The following is a 19,045-nucleotide window of genomic DNA, read 5'->3' on the forward strand; positions in this document are numbered from 1 at the left end:
TGAATTAGTCATGATCCATGCCCTCAGGAAGCTCGGAGCTTCTGGAACCCGATGGGAAGGTGAGAATCAGGGTGAAGCTAGGGGTTGGGGGGTGGACCCAAGAAACTGTGAAGGATGTGAAGAAGACAGTAACCTCTGTTCTCTTCCCTCCAGTGGGGGCAGCATCCAAGTTGCCACCAACTAAAGAGTAGGGGTTTTCCAGATAAACAGTGAGGGAGGTGTCCCAGGCAGAGGACTTGCATGCCATGCCTAAAGACTTGGAGCTAGGAACAAATTTGTCTTGGAGTATTCCAGGAGGGCTTTTAGCCATAAGATGAAGCAGGGAATAAGTCTGGAGATGTCGGCAGGGGCCTTGAATGCCAGGTTGAACTGAGGCAAAAGGGAGCCATGGAATGGTTTTGGGCAAAAGAGGGACATGTGCTTTAGAAGACTCCCTGCAGCCAGGGAGGGCAGTGATGAGGAAAAGCGAGTGGAGGCGAGGAGACCAGGGAGAGGCTGGGCATTGTTTGCTGAGAGGCTGTGAGGGCTCTGGGGCTGGGAGAAGGGAGGAACAGATCTCAGATGTCTTTTAGGGAAACAGGCAGATGACAGAGAGTTTGGGTGCTAGGTCAGACAGAAAGGGGTTCAAATTTACTTATTCACCCTCTCTGAGCCTCAGTTTCCTACCTATAAAATGGGGTAATAACAGTACCTGCTTCCCAGAGCCAACATGAACATTACCTTAAATAATGTAGGTAAAATGCCTACCACGTGCTGTGAGAGTATATTCATTCCACAACTATTTCGTGAGCCCCTACTATGTTCCAGACACTGCTCTAGGTGCTGGGGACAAGCAGTGAGTAGAACAAAAATCCCTACCCTGGTGGAGCTTGGTTCAAGGTGGGGGAGACAGACATGGGATGGCAATGATGAATTTAGAATGTGTCTAAATTCACACATTTAGGGGAATGGGGGCTGTGGTGGTCCTGGGGGCTTCTCTGAGGAACTTTGAAGGGAGCAAGGGAGCCCTGTGGCTATTAGCCACATCCTGCTCCCCTAAAGCTTACATCCTAAGGCGGAGACAAAAGAAATAGTAAACCAACATATAAATGCATAATCCATGTTGCAACAGATACTGTCTGAAGGAAACAGGATTAGAGACCGAGTACAATCTGGGGACATCTGATCGGATAAGGGGTGAGGGGAGGCTCCACTGAGGAGGAAATATTTAAGTTGGGTCCTGGGTGCTGAGAAAAAGCCAGCCAGTGGGGAGGGGGTGTTTCAAGTGGGAGGGAAGAGCAAGGCCGAGGCCTAGGATGGAAAAGAAACTGGAGGAAGGAATCGGCTGTCTTAAGGGAGCAGGAGGGTTATCCGGGCAGCCTGAGGAGGGGCATCCCTGGCTTTTCTGGGGGTGGGGTGGGGTGGTCAGACAGGGTTTTGGCCAACTGGGTGACTGAATGGGCCTCCGGTCTGTTCTTAGCCATGGAGCTGCCTTCTCCTGCCTGCCCCCCACCCCAGGACTAGCAGCCATGGAGCAGGGGATTGGGCCCCTCTGGACTCGTGGAATGGGGGCTTTGCCATGTGCAAAGGAAGAGGCAGAGAGACCTCCAGGGAGGGCTGTTTTATATTCTGATTTCATTCCTCTTGACTGAATTGTACACAGAGTATGCAGGATGAGGCTTCCCACACACCTGCTGGAATCATTACTCCCACTTGAAAGATGAGGAAACTGAGACTCTGAGAGGTGAAGCCACTTGCTCCAGGTCACACAGCAAGAAAGCACAGATGCCGGGAATCACACCTAAAACCTTGTCCATGTAACGGTCCTCCCTCCCACTCCCCCTGACACACAGCAGCTGGACATCCCTTTGGGAGTAAATCAGGTTGAGGGGGATATGTCCAGGGCCGACATATTTATTTATTTAGCAAACACTGACATTGCCGATCAGTGTGCCAGACCCCGCTGTGAGCACTTGACAGATAATCCTCCCAACAACCCCTGGAGGTAGGTGGAGGTGCTGTCAGCATCCACATTTTGCTGATGAGAAAAAACACAGAAGTGAGTAACTTGGCCAAGGTCACTCAGCTAGGAGGTGGCAGGGCTGGGATCTGAAGGTGGGCTCCAGGGCCTGGGCTCTTACAGCTGCACATCCTGCCTGCGGGCGACGGGAGCCTGGGTGGGGAGTAGTTGTTTTGGCTACCACCTAGACCCCCGTGTTCCGTACACTCCCAGCAGGCCATGCCAGGGCTGGCCAGCACACCCTCCCCCTTCTCCCTCCTGTGCAACCTTGGAGCACCCCGCCCCTCTGCGGGTGAGGGTCTCCCCAGCCCTGGCCAGGGTGGCGTCTGGGTGTGGGAAGGAGTGGCCAGCTCTGGGCAATGGAATGCCGTCCACCAGGGAAGGAAGTGGGTGGGCGGGCGAGCAGGAGGGGAGATAAGCGGAGGGGGGTGGAGGAGCCAGGCAGAGGAAGGCCCAGCCCTGGGCGTGGGGGTGGCCTCCTTGGGGTCAGGGAGTCCTCTCTGTCCTTGGGAGAGAAAAACCATAGGACCAGCAGGTGAAGAACTTCCTGACCGTCTCTCAAGAGCTGCAAAATGGTGGAAGGCAGGGGCCGCCTCTGAAGGTGCTAGGGTCTCCTTCCCTGAGCACCTACTTGATGTCTGAGAGGGGATTCAGAAATCTGGCAGAAGACACCCTTTCCAATCTGATATGCCAAGAATCTGAGCTGCTATAATTAAAAACCTCAGAATATTCTGAAATTTCCCCAATTCTACCATTTTAGGATTTGATTTAGCCTAACTCTACAAGCCGACTTAGTACCTTTTTGCTACTCTAACCTGCTGGGAGAGAGGCTGGGATCCTCTGGGAAACAGACAAGCCTCCAGGGAGAAGTCTTGAGGCACAATCAGCTGCGAGGCCCACCCACCTCGTCTCCAAGAGCTGTATACAGTTAAGGCAGCAGTGGGGGTAGGATGGGAGGGTTGGGAAGACAGTTCTGCCTTGCTGTGTGATCTCGGGCATGTCACTTGCCTTCTCAGGCCTCAGTCTCTCCATCTGTGCCAAGGTGCTCTCTGGATAGGCCCAGCTCAGGCGTTCTGAATCGCCACTGAGCACCTGCCCCCCGCCCCACCCTGCAAGTGGGGGTGGCCAGGCAGGAGCCAGAGGGTGTCTGTTGATCATGGAAAGAATGCGAGGGCAGGAGGCCCAGTGGGTGGGGTCCCGGGCTGGGCAACAAGCAGAGGGCAAGATGAGATCATGGCGTCTGGGCCTCCTAGTTCAGCACCTCTGGAACTTCTCCAGGCCGTGCCCCCCACCCCACCCAGTCCAGACCTTCCCTCTCCTCCAGGGACCCAGACCCAGGGAGTCCAACTGCCAAGACTCCCACCCACTGGGCAAAAGGAGTGAACCCAAGGCCCAGAGAGGGTGGGCACTGGTCCAGGGTCACACAGCGAGTCCAAGGCAGACGTTGAGTCCAGAATTCCTGCTTGGGAATTGGGGGTGAAGGGACTTGTCTTCACTCCTTGAGTATGTTGGGAGCCAGAAAGGGATGTGGAAAGGGGACTCGTGGCCAGAGCTGAGTCTGCCCCTGGGTTTGGTTGGCCCTCTTGCACGTTCCCTCAGGGCAGGGATGAGGGGCAGGTGGGCAGGGCATTCAGCCTTCTCCCCAAGCCCTCTCCCCCCATCTCAGATGCTAAACCTCCTCAAGGGGACAATGCTAACCCCCCCCATTCCCCCACTAGCTCAGGACACAGGCTGGGAAGGAACTGGGGTCACAGGTCTCCACAAGAATGCACCACAGGGAACAGTGCCCAGCCGAGGCCTCCCTCCCTGAGCCAGCCAAGAAAGAGGTCTGTCTCTCTCCATCACTCAAATGCTCACTCACTCACACACACACAGACACACACACCTTGAGGCACCCTGACCCACCCATCCAGGCATACAACACAGTAAAAACTCACACATGAGCCCCCACCCCCTCGCCTATGCCCCTCACATGCACAGGACCTCTCCCCCGCAGCCTCCCGCCCCTCTGACCTCTGACCCATGCAGCTGCCCAAAGGAGACAGGACCGGCCCTCACTCCTTCCCACTGCTTGATGGGTCCCGGGCTGGGGTCAGGCAGGCACAGTGGGGACGGGTCCCACAGCTGGCCAGGCATTTTCCCAACCCCTTCCAGCCACAGTGAGCCGCCACCCTGCAGGGCCCTCCTCCACCCCGGCTCTGGAGTCTGTGGGAACCAGACGGTTGGGGCTGTCCGGTTGGGGTTGTCCAGCCGGGCTCGCTTCCTCCCAGGCCCCAGGGGACCTGCCGGGAGAGCAGGGAGCAGCAGAGGCTGAAGTCAGCGTGGCCGCCTGCCCGAGGGAGGGTCTCTCCAGCCCCCCTGGGTGCCCACAGGCCTTTGCCACCCCATGGGATATAAGACCCTCCAGGCCTCCAGAAGCTTACACCAAGGCCAGAATGGGGCAGGGCACCCCAGTATCCCTGGCTCCTCTCTCTTCTCTCCCTATACCCATGATCCAGATGGGAGGACCAAGATTAGGGGAAAACCATTTGCCTCGGAGGTGTGGGGGCAGTAAGGTTTCTGGTCTCTGTGTCTGCTCTGATCTGTTCATGGAAACCACCACTTCTCCTGCCTCCACCCCAAGGGGGGGCAGCTAGAGAGGGTCAAATGTCAGGGCTGAGCCAGTTCTGATCAGAACCCAGGACAGCCATCTCTACCCATGAGAAAGATGCTTTCTTAAAGAGTCACAAGAAGACAAGATCTCCGAGGGTGGGGGGCCTAGGGGAGGTACCCTATTAGTGTGAAGGATCCAGGCAGAGGGGAGAGGGGCCTGCCTGCCTTTAGAGCCTTCGGTGCCCTGTCTGTACAATGGGTAAGGGATGCCCTTTTAGCCCTGGAATTCTAGGACTCCAAAGAAGCCCTCCAACTTCTGGGGTCACCACCAGCTCTGCTCTGATTCTATTTGCCACCTCCAGGCAGATGGGAGGCTGGAGAGTGAAAGCAGCCCGGTGGTGTCTAAGAGCATGCCCTTGGAGTCACACAGATCCGGATAGAATTCCTCTCTGCCACTCGTTTGCCATCTGGATTTGGAGCTAGTGAGCCCCAAGCTCTCTGAGCCTCAGTTTCCACCACTGTAAAATGGTTTTTTACATTCCACAACACACAGGATTTAGTGAGATGATATATACAAGCCTGGGACTGAATAAATGACACAAACGGTCATGGTTTCTATGAGTCATGGGGGTTGGAGCTGGAGAATCAGCCCCTCAGGCCAGCCCAGCCTCACCCCTGCCTGGCCCCTCTTGGTTGCATCCCTTCTCACCCTCCCCCATTGCCTGCTCCCCCTTCCTCTGCCTTCCTGGGAAACTCCCTGACAAAGTCCCCAGCAGGAGATGACCTCACATGGGACAATTCAGTCCAGGGTCCTCCGCTCCTGCCACACAATCCCACGACCACAGCCGCCCCACCCAGAACCACACATCCCGGCCCCCAGCCCCTGACCATCCAGCAAGCTGGCCTCATCATCACACCAGTTTTATTGGCCCTGAGAGCCACAGGGTAAACCCCAAGGGCCCCGCTTCCCCTCACCCCCAAGTTTGTCCTGAAGTCCTGGGGGCCTGGCTGAGCTTCAATCCTGGCTTTCTGTCCTGGTTGTCCTTGGCTTGCCAGAGCCCGGTCCTTCGAAAACTCTCCAAGTCTTAGAGCCAGGCACAGCCTGACGGGTGGTAGTTGGCAGGGGTCCTGCAGGGACTGCCTGAGGCCAGGCTGCCTTCACTCAAAGAAGAACATTCCTGGCGTCCGGTATAGGCAGGGGGTCAGCCCCAATGGGTAGCTGGGGCTTCCCTGGACAGGAAAGCTGCCTGCAACCCAGGGTTCCTTGGAGTCAATTGGCAGGGGCAGCGGGGCCCGGAGTGAGGCTGGAGGGGTGGGTGGCACAGGTGAAGGGGCTGCCGAGGCCAAGAGGTGCTCAAGGCCTGGGTCAGCTCCCATGCAGAAATTCAGTGCCTGCAGCCGGCACTGGTAGCTGCTCCTGATGCCCACGTCGGGGGTCAAGATGGGCGTAGGGGACTTGCCGAAACCCTCAGCCTCAGAGAAGCCAGCAGGGAAGCCAAACGCTAGGCCCGGGGAGGGTGAGGTGGCCAAAGGCAGTTCCCCTGGGCCTGCCAGCTTGGGTGTGGGCATCTCCTTGGACTCCATGGGTGGTCGAGACCTGGCATCAGTGGTTGCTGGGCACATGCTGGCTGGCGAGGCCCCTGCCAGACCCTCGAAGCTTAGACCCTTGGGCTCCAGTAGCTCTGGTGGAAATGGGCACTGCCTGGCAGTTGCAGTGCCAGGAACTCCTGGGTCCTGGCTGGCCACCCTGAGGGGTCCACGGTGAGCCTTGGCAGCGTGGACCTTGGTAGGGCCCTTCGGTCCCTCAGCACCTGCCCGCCGGGTGAAGCGTCGGCGTCGGCGCAGGAAGCTGCCGTGCTCAAACATGTCGTGGCATTCGGGGTCCAGCGTCCAGTAGCTGCCCTTGCCTGGCTTACGGTCATCCCGGGGCACCTTGACAAAGCACTCGTTGAGCGACAGGTTGTGGCGGATGCTGTTCTGCCAGCCAGGCCGGTTGTGGCGGTAGAAGGCGAAGCGGCTCATGATATAGCGGTAGATGCCGCTGAGTGTGGCCCGCTGTCCCGGCGAGCTCTGGATGGCCATGGCGATCAGCGCTATGTAGCTGTAGGGAGGCTTGGTCGGCTCCGCCGCAGGGGCCAGGGGTCCGGGTGGGGGCGGCTGCTGCATGCTGTCCGGGCTGGCGGCAGCCGGGACCACAGGGCCAGGCACGGTGTCCAGGGCTGGCGTCCAGCACGGCTTGCCTGGGCTGGTTAAAAGGCCCCTGGCCCAGCCTCCCGGCCTGGAAAGGCAAAAAGGGGTGGGCCCGCCAGGCTGCCCTCCCTTCCTCCCTGGCCCCCCTTCCCCAAGGCCCAGGAGGGGCGGGCAGGAGAGGCCAGGCTGGGAAGCTGTGAGCAGCTGCCAGGGTGGGAGATGGGAGGGAAGGGACTGAGACCCTCTGCCCACATGTGCTATGTGACGGTGGCTGCAGAGGGACAGGATGTGAAACTCAGCAAGACCTAAAGCAACAGAAAGAGGTAGAGGCAGGGGCAGAGAAGGAGACAGACAGAGAACAAGCAGAGGGAGACAGAGGCAGAGAGAAAGAGAGAGACAGAGAGACAAGAACACAGAGAGAGAGGCCAAGACAAGACAGAAAAAAACAGACAGCCAGAAAGAGCCACACAGCCAAATAGTACACAGAAAAGTCAGAATCACAGGGGGAGATAGAAAAAATTAAAGAACTCTACCAAAGATGGGGGGGGGGGAGAGAAAGAGGGAGGGAGATGTGTGATGTGGGAGCCAAGGGAGGCAGAGCCTGAGCACCTCAACTGGAGAAAACTAGGAGTCCAGGCGGAGAGAGAAGAGCCCCAGGGACCTCTCTGTCCTCCACGCTCGTCCCCTTTCTTCCTCTCCCCCTCCCGGCAGTTCAGAACTCTCAGGGTCACACTATTCCCATCCTGTTAGCTCTGGGGTGCGTATGGGGAGGGTGATGAGGACCCACCAAACCCAGTTCTGCTGTGCCCCTGGCGCCCTCTAGTGTGCAGTGTGGGGAGGGCAGTCAGCCGGGCAGAGAGATCCCCACCCAGCTGGGGCTGGCGACCGCTCAGCGACCGCTCAGCTCTCTGGTTTGTGGTGAGGAATCAACAGGCTCCCTTACACCGAGTCCAGTGCCCTCGGGGAGCCCAGCACCGAGTAGGGGTTCAGGATATGGTTGTGGACTCTCTCTGGACTGAGCCTCGCCCAACTCCAGCTTCGGGCTAGGGGTGCAGTGAAGTCTAGGACAGTCAGGCCTTCCAGAGGATGGGGCAGCTTTCTCCTTGCTCTTCCACCCCCAAGTAACCAATTCAGTGGGCACCTATTGTGTGCCACTCTCTGTGCCAGGCCAGCTCCCCTCCCTTTACGTTTACTCCTCCTATCAACTCTGCCAGGAGACTTTGTAACTTCTTTTTAATAGATGAAGAATCTAAGGATCAGAGAAGTTAAGTGACTTGCCTGAGGTCACACTGCTAGTGAGTGACAGGGCTGGGATTTGAGTACAGGATTCTATGACTCCTTAATCTTATCCCTTCTGGGTGAGGGGCAAAAGGAGGGCACTGGGAAACAGGTTGTGAGATCCAGGAGAGTAGAGACCATACTGTTTTGCTCTACCCTCAGTGTCCAGCACTGGCCTAGCACAGAGTAGGTGCTCAATAAAATAGTGACCTGAGTTACTTCTGTTGTTTGTTGTATCATGCTTCCCCGCCCCCCATAAAAGTGGCTTATTAATGCATCACTAAATGTGATTTATTACATTGACATCTGTAAGAGGATTCTTACAAATAAACTCACAAATCTGAAAAGGAAAAAAAAAGTTTGCTACTTGGGGTGGAGATCAGTTACTTTTCCAACAAATCAGGGGCAACTGACTTCATGGTTTTAGGTGCCCCTCCCAATTCTCAAGGATTCCCTACAACTTAACAGTTTGCATAGATTAGTAGGGCCTGGGGAGGGGATGTACTCCTAGCTCCCATTTTGGCCTCTACCTTAGGGCTGTGTCTGGCCGCTGCCTCAGTTTCACCTGAAGACAGTGTCCTACTGGTGCTGGTGGGTCAGTGGTTAGAGTTTAAAGCCCAGGGTTCAGGTCAGGACTTCTGATTTAGAGACACTAGTGGCAGCTGAGTAGAAGGGTCTGGAATCTTAGAGCCCCTCAGAGGGCAGCTAGTTTGGTTATTGGTTGGCCCCACTAGAAGCAACCCTGAAGATCTACTTTAAGCAAACCTTATAATGGACTCAGTGCAGGTAAAGCTGGCTCTAAGTAAAGCACTATGGGCTTGCTGGGCTCTGATCAAGAGATGAAGTCTTCATTTCTGTCCTAGCTGCTGCCTTTCCCAGGGCCTCAAGGTGAGTCCGGTTTCCATGGGAAGCCCCAAGCCCAGCTGCCAGGTTGGCGCCCCAACGGGGCTTCCGGGACTCCTTATCGCGGCTGAAAGGTTGAAGGCTGCGACCCGCTTTTTCTGTCCCAGCGACCCACTGAGCCCGTGGATCCGGAGCCACTGGCTCAGCGTGGACAGGGCTGGACAGGGGGTGCGGGTGCCGTGCCCAGTGGGGAGCTGGTTTTAGGGGGCACAAGAGGAGTAAGCGATCCGCTCAGGGCTGATTCGGCTGCATCAGCAGGTGGGTGACGCCATCGGGGATGCCGGGCTTGGTGCGGGGCTGGGTAACGGCCAGGGCGCGGCGGCAGAGGCGCTTCGAGTGCAGGAGGAGCTCGCGGGCGAAGACCGGCTCCACCTGCACCGGGCGGATGGGGCGGTAAGCAGCCCTCTCGGTTACCCGTCTCCAACCTTCCCACTGGGAAGTCACAGCCCGAGTGACAGCTCCCTTTCCACACCCATTTTACAGGCAGGGTCGTGGAGACCAGCGGGTCATATAGCAGGTCAGGGGCGGATCCGGGACTGGAAGGAGCGGTGAGGAGCCAAGTGGACGGACTGGAAAGTGTGGCTTCCCGCTGGAGTGAAGGAGACTCACGTGGGCCATGACGAGACGCTCCTCGGGCTGGCCCGGGGGCCCCGGGTATTCCTCACCAAAGCACAGGTGGATCTGGTACTCGGGCTCTGGGTGGCCCTCCCGCAGGTGGGCACGCAGTTCTGCGGGCACCGAGACTGAGAGGGCTGGGCCAAGAGTGGGCATGCCACCCAGTGCCCACTTTGTGCTCATAACCCATGCCCACCTCCTGTAAGCCCACATCTCCGTGTGTGTCAGTGCCCTACGTCCACTTCCATGCCCCATGCCTATCCCGTGTCCCAGATCTGTACCCACTCCCAGTGCTCATGCCCCTTGCTTGAGCCCTTCTGCCAACTCCATGTTCACTGCCACACCTTATGCCTACCTGTGCCCAGCTCTCCCGATGCCCAGATTTGTGCCCATGCAAGCCCAAAGGGCTTCTGCTCCAAGCCTTTTGTTTCTATGCCCACCCCATGCTCAGCACCCTTAAGCCCACCTTCGTGCCCATGTCACTCTACCCCGCCCCGCCCAGGGCCCCGCTGCCGCGTTCTTACCCGCGAGGAAGCGGTGCGTGTCGAGCAGCTGGCAGGTGCGCTCGCGCTCCAGCTTGTTGGGCTGCGCGCGGTGCGGGGCGAGCGGGCCGCGCCAATACACACGGCCCTGGCACAGGCGCTTGGCGAAGACGCCCTCGGGCGCCACCCACAGCAGCACGCCGCGCTCCAGGTGCGGCAGCAGGCTCTGCAGCGCGCGGGCGCCCCGCAGCGGCTCGGGGAAGCGAACCTGCGCGACGCGCGGTGGCGACCCCAGGAGGCGCTCGGTGGCGGCGGCAGCCGCGGCCCGCGGACTCAGACAGCAGCCCTCGGCCGTGCGAACGGTGGCCTCGTACACCAGCGCGGCGCCGTAGAACAGACGCACGTGCAGCCAGCAATCTGCCCGCGCGGGAGAAGGGACAACGCTGGCGGGACGTAGGCGGCGCCCCTACCCCTCGCCCTCCCCGGCCCCCGGCCCCCTCCCCCTGCCTCCTCCACGGGAAATTTTGGCGCTCGGTGATCATAATAGTTCTAGTAGTAGTAGTACCTAATAAAAGCAGCAGCGGCCCATCTGAGGAGCCAGCAGTGAAGTTCAATGGTTAGGGCTGTGGGGTCTGCGGCCAAGCCCTTGGATGCTGATATTTCACTGCTACTTAGTAACTTTCCCAGGGTTACTAGCTGTGTGAACTTGGGCAAGATTCTTAGCCTCTTTGTCCCCGATTCTGCATCTGCAAAATGGGAACAATGACCGTATCTATCTCTCAGGGCTGTGGCGAGCGCTTAGAAGGACGCTTAGCATAAACTAAACCCTCATCAAACGTTAGCTGTTGCTGATGTTACTGGGAGTTGGGGCTTGGTGCTTTGTGTGACAGGCTCAGAAGGCGCCAACCCTGGGCCCTCCCGAGTTCCGCACGCTGGTCTGCAGGCAGGACTTCAGATTCCCTACCCGGGTTGCCGAAACTCTCGGAGGGGGCGGGGCTCCAGAAGTGGGAGGGGTCCCGTGCAGGGTATCCTGGGGGAAGAGGGGAAGCATTCAGGCACCGCCTCACCCTGGACCCCTCAGCAGCTAGGTCAAGGTCCCTGAGGAGGCCGGGGAGAAGGGAGGGGTGGGTGAGGAGCGCCGTCCTTACTGTGGTCAGCCAAAGGGCCTGGGAGCAGAGTGGCTGGCGGGGAGGCCTGCTGGGCCAGCCTGGGCGTTGGCTCCTTGTCCTCATCCTCTGCGGCTAATCCAGAGCCATCCTGGGCATTGGGGGGGAGGGCCAGGAGGGTGGGAAAGGAGACCTATGGGCCACAAGAGCTCCCACACTGTCCCCATTGGGGCAGAGAGAGGACTGAAGCCGGCAGGGGCTTGATAGGATCTTTGAGGTTTCAGAGTTCAAGAACCCCCCCCCCCATAGACGTGAAGACAGAGTTGATGGAGGTGTTGGAGGTAATGGGGTCAAAGATGGAGCTCACTGTGATAGGGTGAGAAATGCTGGGGGGTGAATAAGGAGATGGGAAGAGAGGTGACGAGAGGCAGGGGGAGAGAGTGATGGAAGTGATGCCGATGGGGGCACTAGGGACAGTGAATGGAGCCAGGCTGATGGGGGTGGGGCACTAAGAACAGAGCAGTGAGCCACAGATGATGGGGCAGAGGGGATGGTGACGGAGATGAGGAAGATGGGAACAGTGAGAGAGCTAGAGGAGATGAAGGTGAAGGGGATATAGTGATGGACCCAGATCTGATGGAGGAGAGGGGATGAAGGTGGAGAAAATAGGGTTGAGGCAGACAGAGTGATGGAACTGAAGACGATGGAGGTGGTGGAAACAGGGAGGGCACTGGTGCTGATGGAGGTGAAGGGAACAGAATGAGGGAGCTGGAAATGATGGGAAGAGAAGGAGTAGGGATAACAAGAAGTAGAGCTGAGGAGACCCAGTGATGGAGCTGGAGCTGATGGGGGGGGAAGAGATAAAATGGTAGTGCTGGAGATGAGAGACAGAGAGGGGAGGGCTGAAGGATGGTTTGGGATGAGAAGTGACAGGGCAGGAGAAGGCTGTGGGGACTGGAAGGACACACTGACCTGGTCTGTCCTGCAGCTCAGCTCTGCCACTTCCCCAGGGCGCTCCTGCTGGCTCGGGGGACTGCACTCCTCTTCAGGGAGAGCACACGCCTTGGTCACTGGATGGAGGGAGAGACAGCCTGTTGTCCCTTAGGCCCCCCAGAGGCAACCCTGTCAACAGAGGTGACCTCAGGCGATGACCTCAGCTCACCCCAGCTGCATGACCTCAGGCAAGGCCCACCTCTCTCTGAGCCTCAGTTTTCCCCTTGTCAAGTGGGAAGACAAATTGGGTGGTCTAAGGGTTCTTCTAAGTTTATCAGCCCATGAGTCTAAACCTGACAAGTCTACCCTTTCCCATTTTACAGACAGGCAAAGTGAGGCTTTTATTGCCCAGAGAGCCACCCTGGGTCGCTACCTCCAGGGTCAGGATGGTACCTGGGCCACGGGCGTCCTCGGACACAATCCGGTAGACCTTGTAGGGGTTGGAGATGTCCAGCTGGCTGCGCTCACGCACCTCACAGAAGTCGGCACTCTTGTTGAGGGCACAGCGGAGCCGTGTCTTCCAGGTGGAGGGGTCCTCCTTGTCAGTGCCCTCCAGGTGCCTGCCCTTGTACACGGCCCAGGCCTGGGGAGGGGTATGGGTAGGCCGGTAGGTTGGGGTACTTGGGGAAGAATAGCCCCCATTGCAGAGGGATGAGGAACCACCTTGCCCACCATCCATCCTCCCTCCTCCGTCCCTCACAGTGTAATGGCAGACAGCTGCAACAGGGGAATGGTAATTACTCTACTCCATGTCACAGATTGTGATAAATGCTAGGAAAAAAATAATGTCAGGTGATGGGATATAAAATAATGACAGTGGTTTGCTTTGTGGAGAACCATAATATTAAGTTCCTACCTATTGCCAAATACAAAGTGGACTACAGATGATTAAAAAAAAAAACCCAAATGTAAGAGAGAAAGCTATAACATTAATAGATGGTAATGTAGGAGAAAATATTCTAGGAACAGAAAATGCTTCTTAAACAAAGCTTCAAGGGTATGAAAATAAGGCAAAAAGTTTACAATGTCTGAAATCAGCAAGGGGCTGGTATTTAGACACACAAGGAACTTCTGCAAATCAACAAGAAGCAGAGCATCCCCTAAAGAAAAAATTCTTGTCGAAGGACAAGAATTGGGGGTTTAAAGAAGAGGAAAACAGAAGGCCCTGAGCATAAGAAGAGTTACTCAAACTCATTAGTGATCAGAGAAATGCAGATAAAATTATGAGATATCATGTACGAACTGACACAATTTAGCAGTTGGATAATGCCAGGAGTTGGCAGGGACGTGGATGCTGCTGGTGGGAGTGTAATGGGGCGGTGCTGTTGGATGATAATCCAGCACACCTGTTCAGAAATCCCAATACCAGGAGTATAAACCAAAGGAATTCTCACAGAGTCTCAAAAGGGTACTGCACAAGGAAATTCCCTGCATTATTTTTGGAGGTGGGAGTTGGATGCAAACTTGTGTCCATCCCTGGGAAAGAGGATGTGTGTGTGTGTGTGTATATATAATGGATGCCCACCGTAGAGTCTATACAGCATCTAGAAGCAACAGACTGGATTTACAGAGAATGAGAATAGATCTTCAAAGCATGAACCTGAGTGAAAAAAAGTAAGACAGAATATCTAGAAAACATATCATGTGTATGAGGTAAGAATACACATGAAACAGCAATGCTCACTAAGATATTCCTTAAACACATTAGAATGACTAATTCCCTGTCGTAAAGGTATTTATTTATTCTAAATAAATAAGAAACACGAGGGACTACTTTAGAGAGGGTGATCAGAGAAGGGCTCTTTGATGAGGTGACATCTGAGCTGAAGCCCGAATGAAAAGAAGAACCCAGTTTGACAAAGAGCTGGGGGAACAGTGTGTTCTTGGTAGAAGGAACAGCAAGTGCAAAGGTCCTGAGGTGGGAAAGAGGTTGGTAAATTCAAGGAAGGCTGGTGTGGTTGGAGAAGATGGTCAAACGGGAGGGTGGCAGGAGATATATTGCTTGCATTTATCACATTCAGGGCAGAGGGGGATATAACTGATGAATGTCATTCAGTCATGGCCCTCTGAGACCCCTGGCTTTGTGGGAAACGTGGACACCGAAACAGAAGTGCCACTTGCTGGTGGTGAGACCTCCGAGGCTTGATCCTTTGTCTGTAACTGTGCTGAGAATACCTGACCTCGTGTCGTGGTGGGAATAAGACCAGCCAGTGTAGGGAAGTGCCTAGCACAGCATCTAGCACACAGTCAGTGCTGACTTATGGCATCCTGTATTCACTGAATTTAGGATACTCTCCTTTGAAGATGATGTGGGCACAGAGCAGAGAGTCCTATCACTTCAGCTTGCGGTCAGGGACTGTACCAAAGAAGGAATTCCAGAAGAGGAGGTACAAGTATGAACTCCATAGTGAGAAGGATCTTGGTTTGTTCACTGCTGTGTCACCAAGCACAACAGTACAGGGCATACTCAGGAAATGTTGGTTAATGAATTGAGCTGGGTCTTGAAGTATGAGAAGGAGGATGTCAGGCGGGGGCAACTTTCCTGGCAGTGACAATAGCTTGAGCAAAGGCCCTAAGATGTGGGAAGGCACAGTGCACCCAGGCATCGGCGAGCAGCCTGGTGCAGCTGGAGCTTGGCAGGTGTGTCTGAGGGTGTGTGTATGTGATCGGGGGAGAGGCAGAGGAATTAAGGAGGAAGAAATACGGTGAAGCCAGATCATGACTGTCCTTGAAGGCCAAACTTTGGCCTCTGGGTTTTTGAGTTCCAGGGGGGTTTGAAGCCAGGGAATCACAGTAGTGGACTGAGGCCTGGGTCAGAGCAACCAGAAGTATGGGGAGGGCCAGCCTCAGAAAATCTTCCTCCTCTGAACAACAGCACTTAAACTCAAGGACCAGGCCATGTGACCACTCGTTCAAGACTTATCGAGCACCCACTGTGTGCCAGGCACTGTGATCAGTGTCACCACCCCCAAGCAATTCTCATTCAAGGCACTTATAATCTGATGAGAGACGCAGAGGGAGTCAGAGATGACCTGGGAGAAGCACTGAGTTGGAGCTTAATAAATGTGTTAAATAAATGAATGCATCAGGGAAGGCTCTCCCAAAGAGGAGATGTTTAAGCTGAGGACAATGGGAGTTACCAGGTGAAGAGGAGAAGATATTCCAGGCAGAGGGAACAGTATGTGCAAAAGTCCATGGCAAAAGGCACGTGAAGCATTTAGAGCTGAAAGAACTGTCAGGTGGATCTCAAGTTGAGTGGAGAAAGGAGTGGAGCCAGGGAGAGGCAGTTCACACAGGGCTTTAAGGCCATGGCAGAGTTGGGACTATCACAAGGGCAATGGGGAGCCATGCAAGGATTCTGAGAAGGGGAGTATCAAGACTAGGTTTGTATTTTAGAAAGATCCCACTCACTGGAGGACTGAGGGGAGAGTAGATGACATGCTGGAGGACAAGGGGAAGCAGTGAGGTCACCACAGTTGTCCTAATGACAGATGGTGGAAATGGGGCCAAGCAGATGGATGGAAGTTCTGGAGGAAGAGCCAACAGGCTTTGGCGATGGAGTGGATGTGAGGTCTGAAAAGGGAGGCACAGGCGGGATTCAGGTGCCTGGCTCTGGAGTCTGTGTGGTGGGCGGCACCATCTTTGATGTGGGGAAACACAAAAGTTTGTGGAGGTGAACTGATGAGTGTGGTATGGGGATGTGCCGAGTTTGAGGGGACTGGGCCATCCAAGAGACAGTGTGTCAGAGAGTCAGCCAGACCAGCGGGCTGGGGCTGGGGGTGGGTGGGCATGGGCGTGAGGAGGAGTGGGGCTCCTTACTGAGGCCGTGTTGGGGAGAGTGGGACTGAGGAGGGAGGTCCACTAGTAGTGCTGGGAACCCTAGCTGAGGGGCGAGGAAGAGGTTTGAGAAGCAGCAGCTAGGGAGGTGAAAGGAAAAGGGAGGAAGTGGGCAGGCAAAGATTCCGGAAACCAAGTGAAAGTGTTTCAAGGTGGGCTGGTCTTTCAGGCCCAGGGGTCAAGGAAGATGAAAATTTGCCAATTAGAGATGTTAGCAGGAGGGTCAGAAGCCAGCGTGGGGAGGGAGTGGGGCTGACTGACTAGTGAGGGGGCTGTGAAAGAAGGGGAAAGGAGGCCAGAGAGGGGGGAGCTGGAGTGTTTAGAATGGTTGCCATGGCCTGGTGTGTGGTTGGTTGGTTTATTACCAATGGGAGATATTCCAGAGTTTAAAGGTTGTTGGGAAGGAGCCAGTTTGGAGGAAGTTAAGACTGAAAGAGAAAAGGGAGGGCAACACTGGAGGAGGTCCCTGTCAGGGGTTAGGATTGCAAGCTGCTGGGGTTGCAGTTTGTGGTTGGGGTTGGGGGGCTGGGGGAATTCCCATGGGTGGCATCTAACTTCACTGCGGAGTGGGAAAGGCCCCTGGGAGGTGGGGTGGTGCAGGTCGCGCAGTCGTGGTGATTCAGTTTTAAAAGCATGCCTGAGGTCTCCCACACATGGAGAAACTCCCCTCAACTTAGAGCCTACAAGGCCTAGGAGCGGAGCGAGCGGCCCAAGGTCACGACAGCGCGTGGGAGGGTCGGACGGGTGTCCCTGGGCCCCCGCCCCTTACCCTGAAGAGCGCCGCGTCCTGCTGTGCCTGGTAGTCCTGCTTGGCAGCGTGCTTCCAGGGGATGCGGAAGAGGGTCTTGCCCGCGTCCTCCCAGCGCAGCCCCCGCGTAGCGCCCACCTCTCGATCTGCCGCCACCAGCCAGTCGCGGAGGCGCAAGGGACCCTCAGCGCCCCCCATGCGATGCCCCCTTCGCTTCCTCCCTCCGCCAGGGGTCGCGCGGTGCGCGGGGTGCCAGGTCCCGGGCGGGCGACGTTTGGATCCGAGAGCTTCTGGGGGGCGCGGGGCCCCTTGGGCAATGCACGGAGGTGGCGAAAGCGAAAGTCTGGGCCGGCGGGTTTCGCTTTCCTTTCTTCCCCCTCTCCCGGGAGGCCCCTTCCTTTCACCCCTCCCCGTGGCAGCCTGGCTGGGAGGGCGTCGGGCAGCGTATGGGGGGCGCCGAAAGCCACCGCAGATACGAGGCGGGGTAGCCTGGGCTCTGCCCATCCCGCGACGGGCGCCCCGAGGAGACCCTGCCCCACCCCTGTACCTTTTCTCTGCTCTACCAGGGAAGTTATCAGTCTCTCTTCAGGACTCATACTGTCCAGGTTGGAAAGACGAAGTCCAACTTGAACTCCCATCCGAATTGGGGGGGGCGGGGGGGGGGGCGGTAGTGAATGGTTTAAAACACACTCCTACCCCTTTTCCCAGACCCGCAGAATCAGACTCTCTGGGCAGGAAACCCAGGAACCCACATTTTAAAACGAGTTCCCCCTCGGGATTTTCATGCAGGTGATCCGTGGGCCACACATGGAGAAATACTTCCTAAAATCTTGGGCATCCCCATTTCCTGTCCACTTACCATCACTGGGCCTGGCTAAGCCGTCTCCTGCAGCCTCTCAGTTGGTTCTCACAACAGTATATGAGGTGAGTATAATTACTAATTTTACTAAGGAAACTGAGGTTCAGAGAGGTTAAGGCCTTGCATCAAGGTCACAGAACAAGTGAGTAGGGGAACCAGGGTTGGAACCTGTCTAAACAGTGCATCACGCTGCCTCCCAACAGCATTGCCTCAAGTTTATGGACTCTGGTTAGGTCTGGGACCTTCCTGAAATTGTATGTAAATGTTTTCATGTCTATGCGTTTTTCTGGGGATTGTCTTTCATTAAACTATCAAAGGGTGTCTGTGATATGAGTGAGGTCAAGTAGTTCATTCCTGCTGTGTACATGGTTAATCTGGGGCTCAGAGAAAGAAAACTGCTCCCATGACAGGGGACACACAGCTGGGTGCCCAGCCAGTGTTGACCAGAGGCTGGTAGCACTGTCCCTCATGCATAGGAATCAGAAGGGTCTTCTGTGTGTCCCTCACCCTCTGTCCCCACATCCCAACAGCCACCTGGTTCTGACACTTCTATAGTCACAGTTGGGATTCAAACTCAGGCCCATCAGGCTCTGATGGGGCACAAAGCATTTCATATGATTAAGTACAAGAGTAATTACATCCAAGCAGAGGTCTGAGTGTGTCAGAGGACCTTCATTTTCTTAGGTGGCAGAGGGTAGTGATTAAGAGGGCAGGGTCTGCAGCCAGACTGCATGGGTTCAGATCCCAGCCCCACAGCTTGTTAGCTGTGCACCAGCCTCAGTTTCCTCATCTGTGAAACAGCAGCCCCTGCTTCTTAGGGGTTTGAGGATTAAATAAGATGCAGGTAAAGTGCTTAGCACAGTGCCTGACACATAGTAAGCGCTCAGTAAATGAGTGGTATTCTCCTCGTTGTTGAGTCAGAGAGTGATGAAAGTAGCACTGGAAGGGAGGGGGCACCGGGAGGGACCTAGAACATCAGCTCAAGCTGCCTTGTCTTGACCCATAGATGGGGACGATGCCATCAGAAATAGAAGTGTTTTAAACCAGGTGGATGATGGTGCTGTAACCAACCAGGAGGAGTGCTGGTTCCCTGCATTCTGAATCTGGCTGCCTTGTTTTTTGCACACAATCCCACCTTAGGACATGTTGGGGATTGAATTATGTCCCCCACAAAAGGTATGTTCAGGTCCCCATCCCTGGTCCTGTGAAGATGTTATTAGTTAAGGCGTGCCCAAACTGAATGAGGGTGGCCTTAATCCAATATGGTAAAGGACATGGACACAGAAGAGAAGCCACGGGGAGCAAGCAGCCAGAAGCTGGAAGTCAATGGAATCTGGAAGAGAAAGGAGAAGATGCCGCCATGTGCATTGCCGTGTGATGGAAAAGCCACGGAACCCCAAAGATTGCTGTCCAGCCAGAGACACCGACCTCCGTGGGAAGCAG

The 19,045-nt window shown here is 55.8% G+C and overlaps 2 protein-coding genes and 1 long non-coding RNA gene across 6 annotated transcripts; 1 reads left to right on the forward strand and 2 right to left on the reverse strand.

The window, feature by feature from the left end:
- Positions 1-5,496: 5,496 nt before the first annotated feature.
- FOXS1 (forkhead box S1) lies at positions 5,497-7,852 on the reverse strand. Its single transcript, XM_037811564.1, has one exon. It carries the CDS (start codon positions 6,755-6,757, stop codon positions 5,750-5,752), a length of 1,008 nt encoding a protein of 335 aa, XP_037667492.1. The 5' UTR covers positions 6,758-7,852; the 3' UTR covers positions 5,497-5,749.
- Positions 7,853-8,332: 480 nt separating this feature from the next.
- On the reverse strand, positions 8,333-17,337 carry LOC119515523 (interferon regulatory factor 4-like). 4 transcript variants are annotated; one of them, XR_005213075.1, is made up of 9 exons: positions 16,765-17,337; positions 12,552-12,741; positions 12,138-12,235; positions 11,208-11,316; positions 11,024-11,089; positions 10,625-10,805; positions 10,102-10,476; positions 9,572-9,714; positions 9,192-9,334 (listed from the first exon to the last, which is right to left on the reverse strand). XR_005213075.1 is itself a non-coding variant. In XM_037811562.1 (8 exons), the coding sequence occupies exons 1-8, from the start codon at positions 17,245-17,247 to the stop codon at positions 9,194-9,196; spliced, it is 1,605 nt and encodes a 534-aa protein (XP_037667490.1). In that variant the 5' UTR covers positions 17,248-17,329; the 3' UTR covers positions 8,333-9,193. The 4 variants fall into 4 exon arrangements, 2 of the variants coding, with proteins under 2 accessions (XP_037667490.1, XP_037667491.1); XR_005213076.1 differs by having other exon boundaries at positions 9,572-9,690; positions 16,765-17,335; XM_037811562.1 differs by lacking the exon at positions 10,625-10,805 and having other exon boundaries at positions 8,333-9,334; positions 16,765-17,329.
- On the forward strand, positions 17,005-18,852 carry LOC119515526. Its single transcript, XR_005213077.1, has 3 exons — positions 17,005-17,348; positions 17,533-17,667; positions 18,609-18,852. It is a non-coding gene; the product is annotated as an uncharacterized LOC119515526 (long non-coding RNA).
- Positions 18,853-19,045: the final 193 nt, after the last annotated feature.

This window comes from Choloepus didactylus, chromosome 19 (assembly GCF_015220235.1).
Source record: "Choloepus didactylus isolate mChoDid1 chromosome 19, mChoDid1.pri, whole genome shotgun sequence".
Taxonomy (NCBI): Eukaryota; Metazoa; Chordata; class Mammalia; order Pilosa; family Megalonychidae; genus Choloepus; species Choloepus didactylus.

Excerpts from the sequence above, each read along its gene's own strand:
- LOC119515523 (XM_037811562.1), bottom strand. The coding sequence starts at position 17,247 with ATGGGCAGAGCCCAGGCTACCCCGCCTCGTATCTGCGGTGGCTTTCGG. Across the intron at positions 12,236-12,551 it reads CGAGGACGCCCGTGGCCCAG|TGACCAAGGCGTGTGCTCTC; the intron begins GTACCATCCTGA and ends CCCTCCATCCAG. Across the intron at positions 9,715-10,101 it reads CACGCACCGCTTCCTCGCGG|CCCTCTCAGTCTCGGTGCCC; the intron begins GTAAGAACGCGG and ends CTCTTGGCCCAG.
- FOXS1 (XM_037811564.1), bottom strand. The coding sequence starts at position 6,757 with ATGCAGCAGCCGCCCCCACCCGGACCCCTGGCCCCTGCGGCGGAGCCG.